The sequence below is a fragment of the Muscardinus avellanarius genome, assembly GCF_963383645.1.
Source record: "Muscardinus avellanarius genome assembly, chromosome: 19".
In the NCBI taxonomy this organism is placed as follows: domain Eukaryota; kingdom Metazoa; phylum Chordata; class Mammalia; order Rodentia; family Gliridae; genus Muscardinus; species Muscardinus avellanarius.
The window spans coordinates 8,871,715-8,885,453 of NC_137805.1; the positions used below are offsets into that span (position 1 = coordinate 8,871,715).

Here is a 13,739-nt window from a genome sequence, read left to right on the forward strand (position 1 = left end):
AGAAAATGCCTTCTTTCTGTGGTTACTTTTACTCTAAAATGTTTTTAAGCTACATGGCATACGAGACACACCAATTAACCAAAGGCACGCTTGGTTTGGAGTAAAAGTGGCAGCAATTTGTTAGCAATCCTTTTTAACAGAGGGCTTTTCAGGAGAGGAAATGAAAGCTAAAATTTCTAACCGGAACAGCAGGAAGGATTTAGGTAAGTAAGATATAATGATCCAAATTGGAAAGAGGCCAAGTCACCAGGGTCAAACCCTTCAGTCTTGTCATGGACTCTTAGCAGCAACAGTCTTGTTATATCCTGAAATGTAGCTAAAAATAAAACCCCAGGATCCCAGGTCCCTTGGTTCCATTTAGACTATCGTTGAATCACATTTTTCTAGTCTGGTGGTCAAAAGATCATTTTCTTAAACTGGCCTGTACAGAATCGAGGAGTATGCCATATAATGGTGATAGCTCTTATTCACCGTTTCACTTTCCGCAGTGATCCCTAGACTGAAAAATATCACATGGAAAGCTCCAGAAACAAGTAATTCATACAAGGTAAAACTGCACTTCCTGACTAGAGGGATGAAGTCCCATGCCACCCTCCTGGAGATGTGAATTGTCTCTTTGTCCCACATATCCACCCTGTATATGCCACGTTCTCCTTGTTAGTCACCGAGTCACGCAGGAACCATTTCTGTTACCAGATCAACTGTCAACATATTGCCTGTGTCCAGGTAACTCCTATTTTACTAAATAATGACCCCTAAGCAAAGGGTAGTGATGCTGGCAATTTTATTGCAGTATACTGCTATAACTGTTCTATTTTCTTATAGTTATTGTTGATCTCTTACTGTGTTTAATGAACAAATTAATCTTTATTATAAGTACGTACAAAAAAAATACTACCTAGTGGGTTTAATACTATCCATGATTTCAGACATCCATTGCTGGTGGGGTCTTGGAACCTACTCTCTGTGAATAAGAAGGAACTGTTATATATACTTATCACTGAGGCCAGCCTTATTGATTGAGTCAACATAAATAACTCAAGAAAACAAGTCCTTATCAAGAATTTGCTAAATACTGGGCACTGACTAGTCCAGGTGGTGGGGATACAGCAGTGAACAGGACAACTGCCCTCGTGAAGACCTAGAAAGAAAATAAACTGACCCATGAATATAATAAGGTGGGTACGTAGTGGTAAGGGCTGCAGAGCAAAAAGCAGGAGGAGACGGGAAATCTCCTGCTGAGCACATACCAGCAGAGACCTGAGGGATATGAGCAAGAAAGAAGGCAGTGCATACACCAAGGGAGAGAGTGTGCTGCAGGCAGAGAGCACAGGAAATGCAAAGTCCTTGAGAGCCAGATGAAGGCAGGAGGGGGAGGAGGTGAGGTGGGACCTGCTGGCAATGCAGGCCATGGTGGGTTCTGAGCAGTGGAGGGAGACAGATCTGAATGACATTTTAAAACGCTCTATCTACTCTTTAGAAAACGGACTCCGAGCTCAAGGCCAAGCCACCACCTAGGGCCTCTGAAGAGTGGGGAGAAACAGTCTTGGCCTGTACCATGATGCAGCGATGGTGGTGCTGAGAAGCAGCCAGACATACTGTGCAGAGCATGTGTTGATGACCTGATGCAGGGCATGAGAGGGAGCTGTTTGTGGTCTCAGCAGCAGAGATGACAGAGCCGTTGAGATGGAGACAATTATGGGAAGAGCAGGGAGAAGGGAGAAAGGTGTGGTCTGGGACTTCAGATCCCACTCAGTAGAGGTATATGATATTGAGCCCAAATTTCCTAAATATTTCTTCTAAAAAGGAAATAACACACAAAGAGGTAAGCTGCATCTCTACATCACACATCTGGTAAGCTGAAAGACAAGGCTTTGCACCCAGGCAATCTGGCCCCCATGCCTGAACTCTTGAGCGCAGACTACCGCACTGTTCCTTCTAACATGAACTGACAATACAAGTTGACAAAAGCCAGGAAACACAAATTTGTGAAACGGTCCTTCTGCAGAATCTCAGATGACTAGATATCTGTATGTGATTAGCAAGTCTCTTTTTGTCAGTAGCCAGCGTGGGTTTCCAGAATTGGATGTTGCTAAAGCAAAATAGCCACTCAAAAGACCTTTGTTCCCAAGGATGTAGGCTGTGACTACAAGAAGCAGGAGCACTGTTGAGATCAAGGTTAAAGGACCTATTCAAACCAGGTGCTGATCTGAGCAGAGTAATCAAAACTTGAAGGCCCTGCAAAATCTATTTTCCTAAAGCAAGGTGACATGGAACAATAGCAAAAAAACAAAAGAACCACCACCATGAGACAGAAAAAAGGCGCACGCGTGCGCGCACGTGTGTGTGTGTGTGTGTGTGTGTGTGTGTGTGTGTGTGTGTCTAGGGACTGAACTTTACATGTGTGGTTCACACCGTATTTCTACTGATCAGTGCCAACCTAGTCCTTTGTCCCTCAAACTGCCCAGCAGCATCCATATCACCTGGGAACTTGCCAGAAAATGAGACTGTTATTCCCACGTCAGACCTACTGAATCCGCATATTACCAGATTCCAGGGGATTGCTAGGGACATTCAAATTTGAGAAGTCCTGGGCTGGGTTTTCTACATACTGTAGCAGGTATCTGGGCTTGTATAAGTGACTTACTAAAATGGGTATTGCACTTGCTGCAAAAATTTGAGCTCGGATTTTCTAAATCTTTCTTTTCTACATGAACATTCCAGCATCTCAATGGAAACTTCCAGAAATATAAATGATTACATGATATAAAAATATATAATAACACTATACATTAGAAATGACACACGGCATATATACACATGGGAGAAAGGAAGGGAGGATGTTTTGAGGCTACCTTAGTTACTTCTGGGTTTTCAGCAACCATGTAAGTGAAACTAATGTTCACAAGGTCTGTACCACTGCAGACACAAACTATCCGCCCTTCCAGGTCATTTTCTGATTTTCCGACAGCTTCAAGGGCAGCTAGAATTTTGGGATCCTAAAAAGAGGTAGACAAATCGGAAAAAAAATTAGATCAGAGTATGGATGAAAACATCATATCAAGAAAGTATAGTTGACATAAAAATATACATAAGGACACATGTTGCTGTTATCTTTTCCTCAATCTAACATGCCCAGATACTATTCTAAAATCTACTTATAGCGGTGAGATTCTACCACTATACGTTAATTAAAATCTTTTGATAATAAAGGCATGATTTTGAATGTTTGAGTTAAAAAAAAGCCAGTATGAAGGTCTGTTTAGATTTCTGGCTATCATTATTAAGTAGGAAAGACTATGACTAGGGTCTTCTTTTGTCCACAAAGACTCAAGGGGGTTCTAATCAGAAGACAGACATTCCCCATAAATAAACATGGTGTTGCCCCCACCAGCTGCCATGATTTATTCTGGAAAAATGAGACCAAGTAGCTTGGATATATACAAAGAGGTAATATTTTCATCTCTACAAGTCATGGTATTCTCCACGACTAGAAAGAAATCTGTGAAAGTTTACCCTAATTCATAAATAAAATAGTGTCTTTGTTCTCCCAAAGCACTCAGGAGGAAATGCCAACATATAGTTACACAGAAAGCTTAACTAACGCAAAAGAGGATAGCTTTAAAACGACAAAACAAAAACAAAGTAAGGAATGTGATTTTGTTTTGCACAGCTAAAAACCTGCAGGGCTGTTTTGGAAAAGGAAATAGCAGTGTGCAGGAATATTATATAAAGTATCATCTTTGAAATTCCTAGCACCAATATGCAAATAGCTTCTTATTCAAACACATCGATCAGTGTGGAAAAGACTGACTTCTGTGTCCTGCTTGGTGCTTTTTGCTTGCTGCTGAGAGGGAGACAGGGCTTTGAGAGAAGTCTACATGGGCCAAGGTCTGAATGAACAGGTGCAGGGATAAGAAATCACCCCAGACATTTAAATTTCCACATTTAGCTGTTTGCTAAAAAGGGGAAGGGCTTCTAAAATTAAAATCCAGTAAAGAGGGCTGTTTCTTTAATATTGTATCATGCAAGGGTTTTCAAGGGTTCAAAATATTCCTAGTGTAGCTAAAGAAAATGCAATACAAACAATACAATCACCCACTAGTTATAGGTGGAAAAAATTCTTTTTTTTTTTTTTTTGTGGTACTGGGGATAGAACCCAGGGCCATTCTACCTCCAAGCTACAACCCCAGCCCTATATTTTATTCTTTATTTTGAAACAAGGTCTCACTGATTTGAAGAGGGCCTCACTAAGTAGCTGAGTCTGGCCGGGAACCGCGATCCTCCCGTCTCAGCCTCTCAAATGCTGGGATAAATGGATGCCACCATGCCTGGCTTGGGTGGGAAAATTTCTAACATGTGTCCATTCTTAATTTCCAGCTGACGATTTCAGAGAAGTAGCAAGTTAAATACCATTCAGGAAAGCCTTTACAGTCTCCATGAATCTATTAGAAAAATCACAAAACAGTCCCAGGTACCTTTGGTGTGGCTCCCAACCGAATACTGTTGATGAGGGAACATTCTAGCACTTGTCCTTCCTGCAGAGAGAACACAGTCAGCAGTGAGCTTAAATTCTACCAGACTATGGCACCAAGTGCGTAGCAAACATCTCTGATGAAAAACCAGTGCTGATTAGAGTAAGATAAAATAGTGAGTGAAGACGAAATGAACAATCAATGCCCCACACTTTCTACTTCAAATATGTACACAAATGCAACTCAGAATAACTGCTTAAATATTTACAAAACACTGTTCTTTTTACACATTTGATATTGCTAATAATGCCTGTGTGTTATTAAACATATATCTACATGAAATATCACGAAGGTATGAGCTGACTTCGTATAACTCCATTTCAAGTTTTCTTAAATGTGGCTCACATATTCGTGCATATATTGTGTCAGGTGCCCTGGCACATGTCTGTAATCCCAGTTATTCAAGAGGCTGAGGCAGGAGAATTAAAGTTCAAAGCCAGCCTCTGAAACATAGTGAGACCCTGTCTAAAAAAAAAAAAAAAAAAAAAAAATTTGGCCGGGCGTGGTGGCGCACGCTTGTAATCCCCGCGCTTGGGAGGCTGAGACAGGAGAATCGCGCAGGTTTGAAGCCAGCCTCAGCTACTTATTGAGGCTCTCAACTACTTAGTGAGATCCTGTTTCCAAATAATATATAAAAATAGGTCTGGGAGTATAGTCTGGAGGTAGAAAGCCTCTGGGTTCTACCCGCAGTACCACCAAAAATAAATAAATAAATAAACAAATAAATAAATAAACAAATAAATAAATACATACATACATAAAAATTTTAAATGGGATTGGGATATAGCTCAGTGATAGAGTGCCCCTGGGTTCTATCCCTTGTACTGTAATAAAAAAATAAAAAATAAATATTGTGCCATATATCGAATTTAAATATCAAATTAAGTGAGCTGAATACCCTTTTAATATTTTTTTCCTATTGGTTTCTAATAAAGGCGCAGAATCCACCGCAGGAGTTTTCATGTTCTTAAGAAACTGTATTCGATTTCAGCTTGAACATCTTTTTCTGGGAAATCTTCCTATCTCTCAAGATTAAATCAGACCTGCTAGTTGTAAGCTCTTAAAACAATCTAAACTTCTCTTTCACAACACTAAAATGACTTGTAACTTTTGTTTTTTTAATGCATGATTGCACCTGCATTACGATTTGTGAAGGGCAGGATAATATTGTTGATCCTCAATCTGTAACACGTGGAAGCAGGTGTCTAAACATCTTGACGGAAAGAACAAGTGTAGAGTGCACGCACTCAAGAGACATTTAGTCTCCTTGTTGAGAAATGGAATGGTGGAAGCCATGAAGCAGGAAGAAGCCTGGCTGCTCCTGGACCATACCTTGCCTTCGCTTTTCCAGGTCAGAAAGAAGCCGAATTCATCCACTTTGAAGAGGCAGTTGGGTTCAAACACGAAGGATTCCTATTCAAAAGAAATGTTGATTTTAATGACTCATGAAACTCTGGAGCTAATGGAAATGAAAAAGTCTTTGAGCCTCTAAACAAAGAAAAAATGAGAAATTACCCTTTTACATCCTGATTTTTATATCAATATTTCTTACAATGTTATGGAACATTTCATTTTGTATTTTTTATAATGAAAAACAGAGCAATTTTTTTATATGTGTGATACTGAGGGAACCCCGTGGCTTTCTACCTCCGGGCTATCCTCCCAGACTTATTTTTATATTTTGTATGGAAACGGGGTCTCACTAAGTTGCTGAGAGGCTCATTAAGTAACTGAGGCTGGCTTTGAACCCGTGCAATCCTCCTGGAAGACAGAGCAATTTAATAGGGCATCTTCCTGTAAAAGTTTTGAAAATAAATGACACTGATGTTCTGAAGATCATACAGAATAAAGTTTCTCTAAGATCTTGGGGTAAAAATGTACTTAGAAAGAAAGCTGTACAGGTTCATCCCCCTGGTTCATCTCCCTCCATTCAACAGAAACCAGTGTCTGTATCTAACATTAGGCAAAAAATCAGGGCAAGCTGGGCACGGTATTGCATTCCTGTAACCCCATTTACTCAGGAGGCCAGGGCAGGAGGATCACAAATCTGAGGCTAGCCTGGGTAACTTAGCAAGACTCTGTCTCAAAATAAAACAAAAAGTTGGAAATGTATAGCTTATGGGTAGATGTTCCATCCCCAGCATCACAAAAACATATGTGTGTGTGTGTGTGTGTGTACACACACACACACACACACACACATATATATATATACATATATATACATATATATATATACACACATATCCATAAACACACACACACACACACACACACACAATGTATGCATGAACACATACATACATACATCAGGGCCCAGAGATCTGTGTTTTGACAAGACCTTTGGGTGATTCTGTCGCACAAAACAATTTGAAAACCAGTGTTGCCGGGCGTGGTGGCGCACGCTTGTAATCCCTGCGTTTGGGAGGTGAAGACAGGAGGATCGCGCAGGTTCAAAGCCAGGCACGCTGGCTTAAGAGACCCTGTTTCCAAATAAAAATATAAAATAGGTCTGGGAGTGTAGTCCAGAGGTAGAAGGGCTTCCGGGAACCCCAGTACCACCAAAAAAAAAAAAAAAAAAGAAAAAAAAAAGAAAACCAGAGTTAAGGGCTTTGACACCAGAAACTCAGTGAAAAACTACTATATAATCAACATTTTTTTTTTCTTGGTGGTACTGGGGTTCCTGGAAGCCCTTCTACCTCCAGGCTACACTCCCAGACCTATTTTTTTTACAGTTTTATTTGGGAACAGGGTCTCCTAAGCCAGCGCGCGTGGCTGGCTTCGAACCTGCGCCATCCTCCTGTCTCTGCCTCCCAAGCGCGGGGATGACAAGCGTGCGCCACCGCGCCCGGCCATAATCAACATTTGAGTCGAGAAGAAATATTAGCCAAGCAGATTACCACAGACAGGCCAATGGATTCTGGTCTTTAGTTTGAGAATATCACTGTGTTTGAGAATATTGAGAAAATTCTCTGTCAGTGATAGAAATAGTGTTAAGAAAATGACCCAAGATGGCCTGTGCCCTCTGCATTACACAGAGGCCTGGCCCCGTGCTCTGAAGAATCTCTTCACTCTCCTCATGATCCAAAGAACTTGACTTCCTAGTTCCTGTTGATGCCACCAAGTAGGAACCCAGCTGGCCAATGGGGATCAAGATGATAACTTTATAACAAATAAACAGAAGTTACAGGATCAATATTTTAGGCACACTTCTCAGTTTTGCTCATCAAAATTTATCTTTGCTAAGTTCCAACGGCAACAGCAACATTAATCAAGGAAAATCTAATGTCAAGATATTGGGCCACCATAAAGTGGCAGAGTTTAGAGTCCTGGGGGCTGTGAACAAAGCTAGCCTTCAGTTTGCTTGGGTAATTTTCTGGCAGACGAAGAAGTACAGAATGTATCCCAACAGCATCCCAGGCTTCTGCTAGGTGCTGCAGGTAAGCAATTAGTGAGACAGAGACAAGGGCATGATATCTCTCTGCCTTTGGAGTCAAAACACAGTTCCACCATTTTTATTGAGCTTCTAGAAAAACCCTTCCTACCTCTCAGAATCTCTGTCATATAAGTGGAAGTGTTTACACCTAACTTGTGGATTTGTCCTGGGAAATACATGAGACAGGGATTGTGGAGTACAGAGCAGAGGGTCAGCTCAGCAGATGCTAGCTGTTAACAATCATGAGTGGCACAGAGCTGTAACTGTGGTGGCCAATTACTAGCAATAGGAAAACACCAACAATGTGACATTTTTTGGCCCTCAAAATGGAATTTTGGATCAGTTCAGCCTTTTTGAAAGGGCTTAACCTTGAAGTTGATACTGTAGTGGATCCTCAAGGCAGGCAAAGAGATAAGAATTTGGAAGCACATTCAGTCTTGCTCTAAGGTTGTGGTTACAATACCTTCAGGGAGAGGCAGGAGATGAGTTGAAACAGAGATAAGAGCTGGGTCACTGAAGAAGTCACAAATGTCACGCAAAAGGTATTAAACTTTACCAAAAAGGCTACAGGTTCATAATGTTACTAATTAAGAGATCAGAAGCATCAACTAATTAAGACACAAAAAACACATTTTGGGATATTTCTCAAGCCATATCCTCATATAATAGTGAGGAATTCGGATGTACAATGTTCAGAAGTATGTCCTAAAATGGTATTTACAGAGTAAAACTACAAGAAATAAACCACCGTGATTAATTATGTGCCCCCTAGCACCTAATTCCAAGTAAACATTTGAAGATGACCCGGTTACTTCCTGCCAATTATAGTGCTACATTGATTAGGAAGAAGCCATCAGAGGGAAGTCCCTCAACTTCTTCCTTCCTAACCTCCTATCAAAGGTGAGCTACCCTTCTTGCATGAGGGAGCTCAGTCCTCCTATGTGACGTTCAACGCACATATTTTTTTCTTTTCTTTCTGTTAGACCATTCCTACCAGTGCAAAGATCCTAGGATGCATCTTTACCTCTCTTTCAAACCATCTTTGACCAACTCCATTTGACCTGCATTTCTATCACTCTCTGAAACATCTACAGCCAGTTCTCCATGCATCAAATATAGTGCAGAGGTGTGATTTGACTTCTGAGAGATGGACTGTTCTTCTTGAAATATTCTCCACTCTTTACTATTTATTTTGTAGTACTAGGTTCAACCTCATGTTGAACCTAGAAGCATTCTACCGCTAAGACACAGCTCCAGCCCTATTTTATTTTTATTTTGAAACAGGGTCTCAATAAGTTGTTGAGACTGGCCTCAAACCTGTGATCTTCCTGTCTCAGTCAAGTACTGGGATTGCAGATATGCACCACCACCATGCCCAGTGGAAATGCTCTCCATTCTTGATATCTTGGTATTGTTCTCTTCCCTCAATCTCATTTTCTGCTTTTTTCCTTTTGTACCCATCTTCTAAATATTCCCAGGACTCGGTTCTGGGAATCCTCATTTCCATTGCCATTTCTAGATCTCTTTAAATCTTATGACTTTCATATCATCTATTTACTAATGACTCCCAAATTTAAAACGGTAGCCCAGACCTCTGTGAATTTTAATTCAGAAGTTTAACCCTCTAATCAACAACCCATCCACCTGGATATCTCAAAATCTCCACGTCGTATTTGCATTTTATTTTATCTGTCTTTGAGATGAGATCTCACTATGTTGTCGGGTCAGTCTCACACTCACAATCCTCCTGCCTCGGCCTCTCCAGTGGCTGGGATCACAGGTATCTGCCACGGCACCAGATTGCACATGTAAACTCTTTACAACCACAGTGTACGGTGGCACGTGCTTGTAATCCCAGCATTTGGGAGGCTGACACAGGAGGATCAGCTACTTAGTGAGGCCCTCTGCAACTTAGTGAGACCTTGTTTCAAAGCAAGGGGGTTCCATCCCCAGTAGCATAAAAAAATAAAAATAAATAACTCTTTACACCCTCGCCCCTCTTTTGGTTTCTCCATCAGAAGACTTCCTTAGTTCAACAAATGCTACTAGAGTCTACCTGACACTCAGCCTTGCACCATCTTTTCCTCTTACCTTCCTTAATAAGTCTGTTTCCATGGCATTTTCCATGCATGCCCACATTACTTTACCTCTACAACCATGACTGGGATCCAAACCATTCTCTTCATTCCTATGGATTTGTCTTCCCACTCCCACACTTTCTTCCCACAGGATCTAGATGGATTCTTTCAAATTTGAATCAGTTCATTAAAATCATAAATCAACGGATTGCCATTATAATATTTAGAATGGCATTTTAAACTCCTAACCATGGCTGAGCAGATCCTGTATCGTCTAAGCCCTTTGGGTTTTATTTCATGCCACTTTCTGTTCTTTGCCCTCCTTCTTGTTCACTAGCATCAGAACCGTTCTCCTTGAATAACCTCAAGTTCTCTGTAGCCACCAGGCCTTTGCACTTGTCTCTCTTCCTGCCCAGAAACCTCTTCTTCTTTTTGGAGTATCTGGCTCCTCTTTCTCTTACTTGATTTAATGATCTCCTCTTTGGAGAGGCCTCCCCCCATTTCTTAATGTGTCTCTCATTTTATTTGCTGAAACAGCATGCTGATTATTTCCTTACTAACACCATTCCCAGGCTGTAGTTCTTTAATTTCTTTGTTTATCAATTTATTGATGAGCTCTCACAATATTAACCACCCGCATGAGGGTAGATGACTTGAAGTAGTCTTGTTCACCTTCAGATTTCTAGTACCTGGCACATCAAGATAACCACCACTGAATTCAATGAATAAAAAAAGTGAATGAACAAATGATTTTTTCAAATTAAATGTTTTATAGTGGGCCAATATGTAAAAGAGATCAACAAGAAATTGCTCAAATTGAAGAGAGGACACCAAGCTCAGAACCTGTGAGTCAGTCTTTGGGCTGCACGGACACAAGTATAAATACAAGGTTTCCAGTCTGCCTGGAGGAAGTGACACCTTTTTGTAATTCATGGAACTTACTTTAGTGGTTGGGGGTGGCTTTCAGGCACCTCCCGGGAATCCTAATTGGACCAGAAACACCACTTAAATGCTCCTGAAAAGAAATCATTTTTTAAAATAAAATAGGAGGCTGGGTGTAGTGGCACCTGCCTATAATCCCAGTATTTGGGAGGATCATGGGTTCGGGATTAAACCCAGTAACTTGGAAAGATCCTGTCTCCAGGCAAAATACTTATAAGGGGGATGGGGATGTAGCTCAGAGGTATAACGCCCCTGGGTTCAATCCCTAGCATCCAAATCAAATCAAACAAATAAACAAAAAAAAACAAACCCAATGACAACAACAAACAAGGATAGGAAATCTGAGGAAGGAGAAGAAAAATAAGATAGATAAGTGAAAAAAGGACCTGAATAAAATCACTCTCAGAAACCCTGGTTATAAGGCCCCCCATAGGCATAACAGGATACTAGTTAAGCTTTGGGTTCCTTAGCAACATAGGCTGAAAGGGTGGGGGTAGGCCTAGGTGCATTTACCAGATGTCAACCCAGCCCATAAGATAAAACCATATCGGTTGTTAGAAGCAAAAGAAATTCTCCAGGGAGACCTCACCAAAAAGCCCAGACTGACACTAAAGACAAGTTATACAACAAAGCCCACAATAAGCTCATCAAGGGCAGCTGAAATATTTCCAGCCTAAACTTGTTCGAACTACGCATGAGAAATCAGAGAGCAAATCTGAGTAATCTGAAGCAACCACTTGAAAGGAGCCAGAACAATCAACTGAGGTCTCTTTTCACCTCCCACTGCCAGACTAATAGGACCTGACCAGTAAGTGAAGGCACATCATCTCTGCTCTTTTTTCCTTAAGCACAGTTAAATTTCACATAGGTACCTCCTAACCAGAAATTGGGCTGTAATTCCCTAGCCAGGACCAAAGCAGTCATATCCTAAGTCCCACTGTGAGAAAAATTCTTTTGCAGAGAGCTGGGCACTGCAGGGGAAACCATCCTCAAAAAAGGCCAGGCTCCTTGGCCTTTGCAAATCTGTTTCACAGTTAACAAACAGTAAAAGAACTTTCTGGTTAGGAAATAAACCATGATAGAACTTCTCCCAGGGAGTCCAGGATTTCAGTTCTCATATCACTCAGTTTTTATTCCTCAGAGCTCAAGGGCCTGTTAGCTGATCCAACCCAACTCTTTTCTTAGACCATAAGAAACAAAGCTAGAAATGGCCAGGAGCTCCATTTGTGAAAAATACAGGCCAAGTGGTGGCTGGAGGGCTTCTGTGCAAGGGAGTAGAGAAGCATCGCTTTGGCTGGAATTACTACTGTTGAAAGCTATGTCTGGCCCAAAGATCCCTGCTCTGAGGGGCTTAGGATACCTACGGCCTTCTAGATATCTCCCCAGCTCACCAAGGACAGACCGCAGGGGTAGGCTGTGTGCTGCCTTATTTTTAGTAGGTTTTCCCAAAATACACTGCTTTGCACATTATTCTATATCACAACCTGTCAAAGATTTCAGTTATTTTAAATTGACTTAGATTAAAAATATTCTTCCTTTCAATTTAAAAAGTTATTGCTAAGTAAAATTGAATAGCCTTTCTTCTTGTGTGGACTGGCAGAAAACTGAGCATGCTGAAAAGCCAGGAAATATTTTGGTGCAAGACAGGGAGAGCAAGGAGTTGATTTTGATGGTGACTTGTGGTTATTTCTTATTCTTTCTCTCCTGCTATCTCTTCTACCAAAAGTACTCAAGTTAATTGCACGTGGCCATATCTTCTGGAATGAAATTTGCGCCCATAAGTAGGGTAAGGTCAGGCCTTATGAACAACAATGGACAACTATTTTTGACTGGCTAATAACAGTTTCAACTCCATTCAATTTAATATTCCTTGTTACTGGGCTCTTCTTTGAGTCTGTAACTAGACAGAGAGAAGAGGAACACAGTGAGGGCATTTGCACCTCAACAAGGTTCTTGAGAAAGAGGACCATCAGAGGAGACAGCTCTCCACGTGGCTTTGGGGCCTCAGCCTTGTGTTAGTTAACAGTTCCTGCATGCCAGTTCCTCGCCAGGGACCTGCTGGAGAACTTTGGCAGCAAAGCTGATCAGCCTGGGGCAGCTTCATTTTCCTATCTGAAAACTGGAAAAATTGAGATCAAACTGATAGGGTTCTCAAAGAATTACAATTGGAAAATTCTAAATATCTGGGATGATAAAAAGGATACTGAAACCCCAAGGTGATGGAATTAGGAGACAGGAGCTTTGAGGAGATGAATGAGATCATAACTCTATAAAAAGAAAGGCTCCAGAAGGAACCCCTTATCTCTTCCACCATGCAAGAACAAAGCAAGACAATGACGTCTAGTGATCTGGAAGGAGCCTCACCAGACACCTCTGTTGGACTCCTCATCCTCAAGAATAGTGAGAAACACATTTGCTCTTTAGAGCTGTCTGGTTCGTTGTATTTTGTTATAGCAGGTCAGTCAGACTAAGACTCAGTGTCTCAGCAACTTCCTGGACTCTGACTCTGCGAGAGCTTGTTCAACTCTAGTATGATTTACTTTTTCAAATCTCTATCTCTCTCTCTCTCTCTCTCTCTCTCTCTCTCTCTCTCTCTCTCTCCTCTCCTCTCCTCTCCTCTCCTCTCCTCTCCTTTCTTCTTCTTCTTCTTCTTCTTCTTCTTCTTCTTCTTCTTCTTCTTCTTCTTCTTCTTTTCTCTCTCTCTCTCTCTCTCTCTCTCTCTCTCTCTCTCTCTCTCTGTAACTAGAG

General features: G+C 41.2%; 1 protein-coding gene across 4 annotated transcripts in view; it reads right to left on the reverse strand.

Moving 5' to 3' along the window:
* The window catches only part of PLCB4 (phospholipase C beta 4), a gene marked incomplete at both ends in the record, with an annotated part of 166,307 nt that overhangs the window by 128,635 nt on the left and 23,933 nt on the right, over window positions 1–13,739 (reverse strand). For all 4 annotated transcript variants that reach the window (XM_080716780.1, XM_080716779.1, XM_080716782.1 and 1 more), the window contains 3 exons: window positions 2,856–2,999; window positions 4,479–4,538; window positions 5,868–5,948. In XM_080716780.1, coding sequence (XP_080572906.1) covers window positions 2,856–2,999; window positions 4,479–4,538; window positions 5,868–5,948 — 285 coding nt within the window. The remainder of the gene's footprint in view (window positions 1–2,855; window positions 3,000–4,478; window positions 4,539–5,867; window positions 5,949–13,739) is intronic.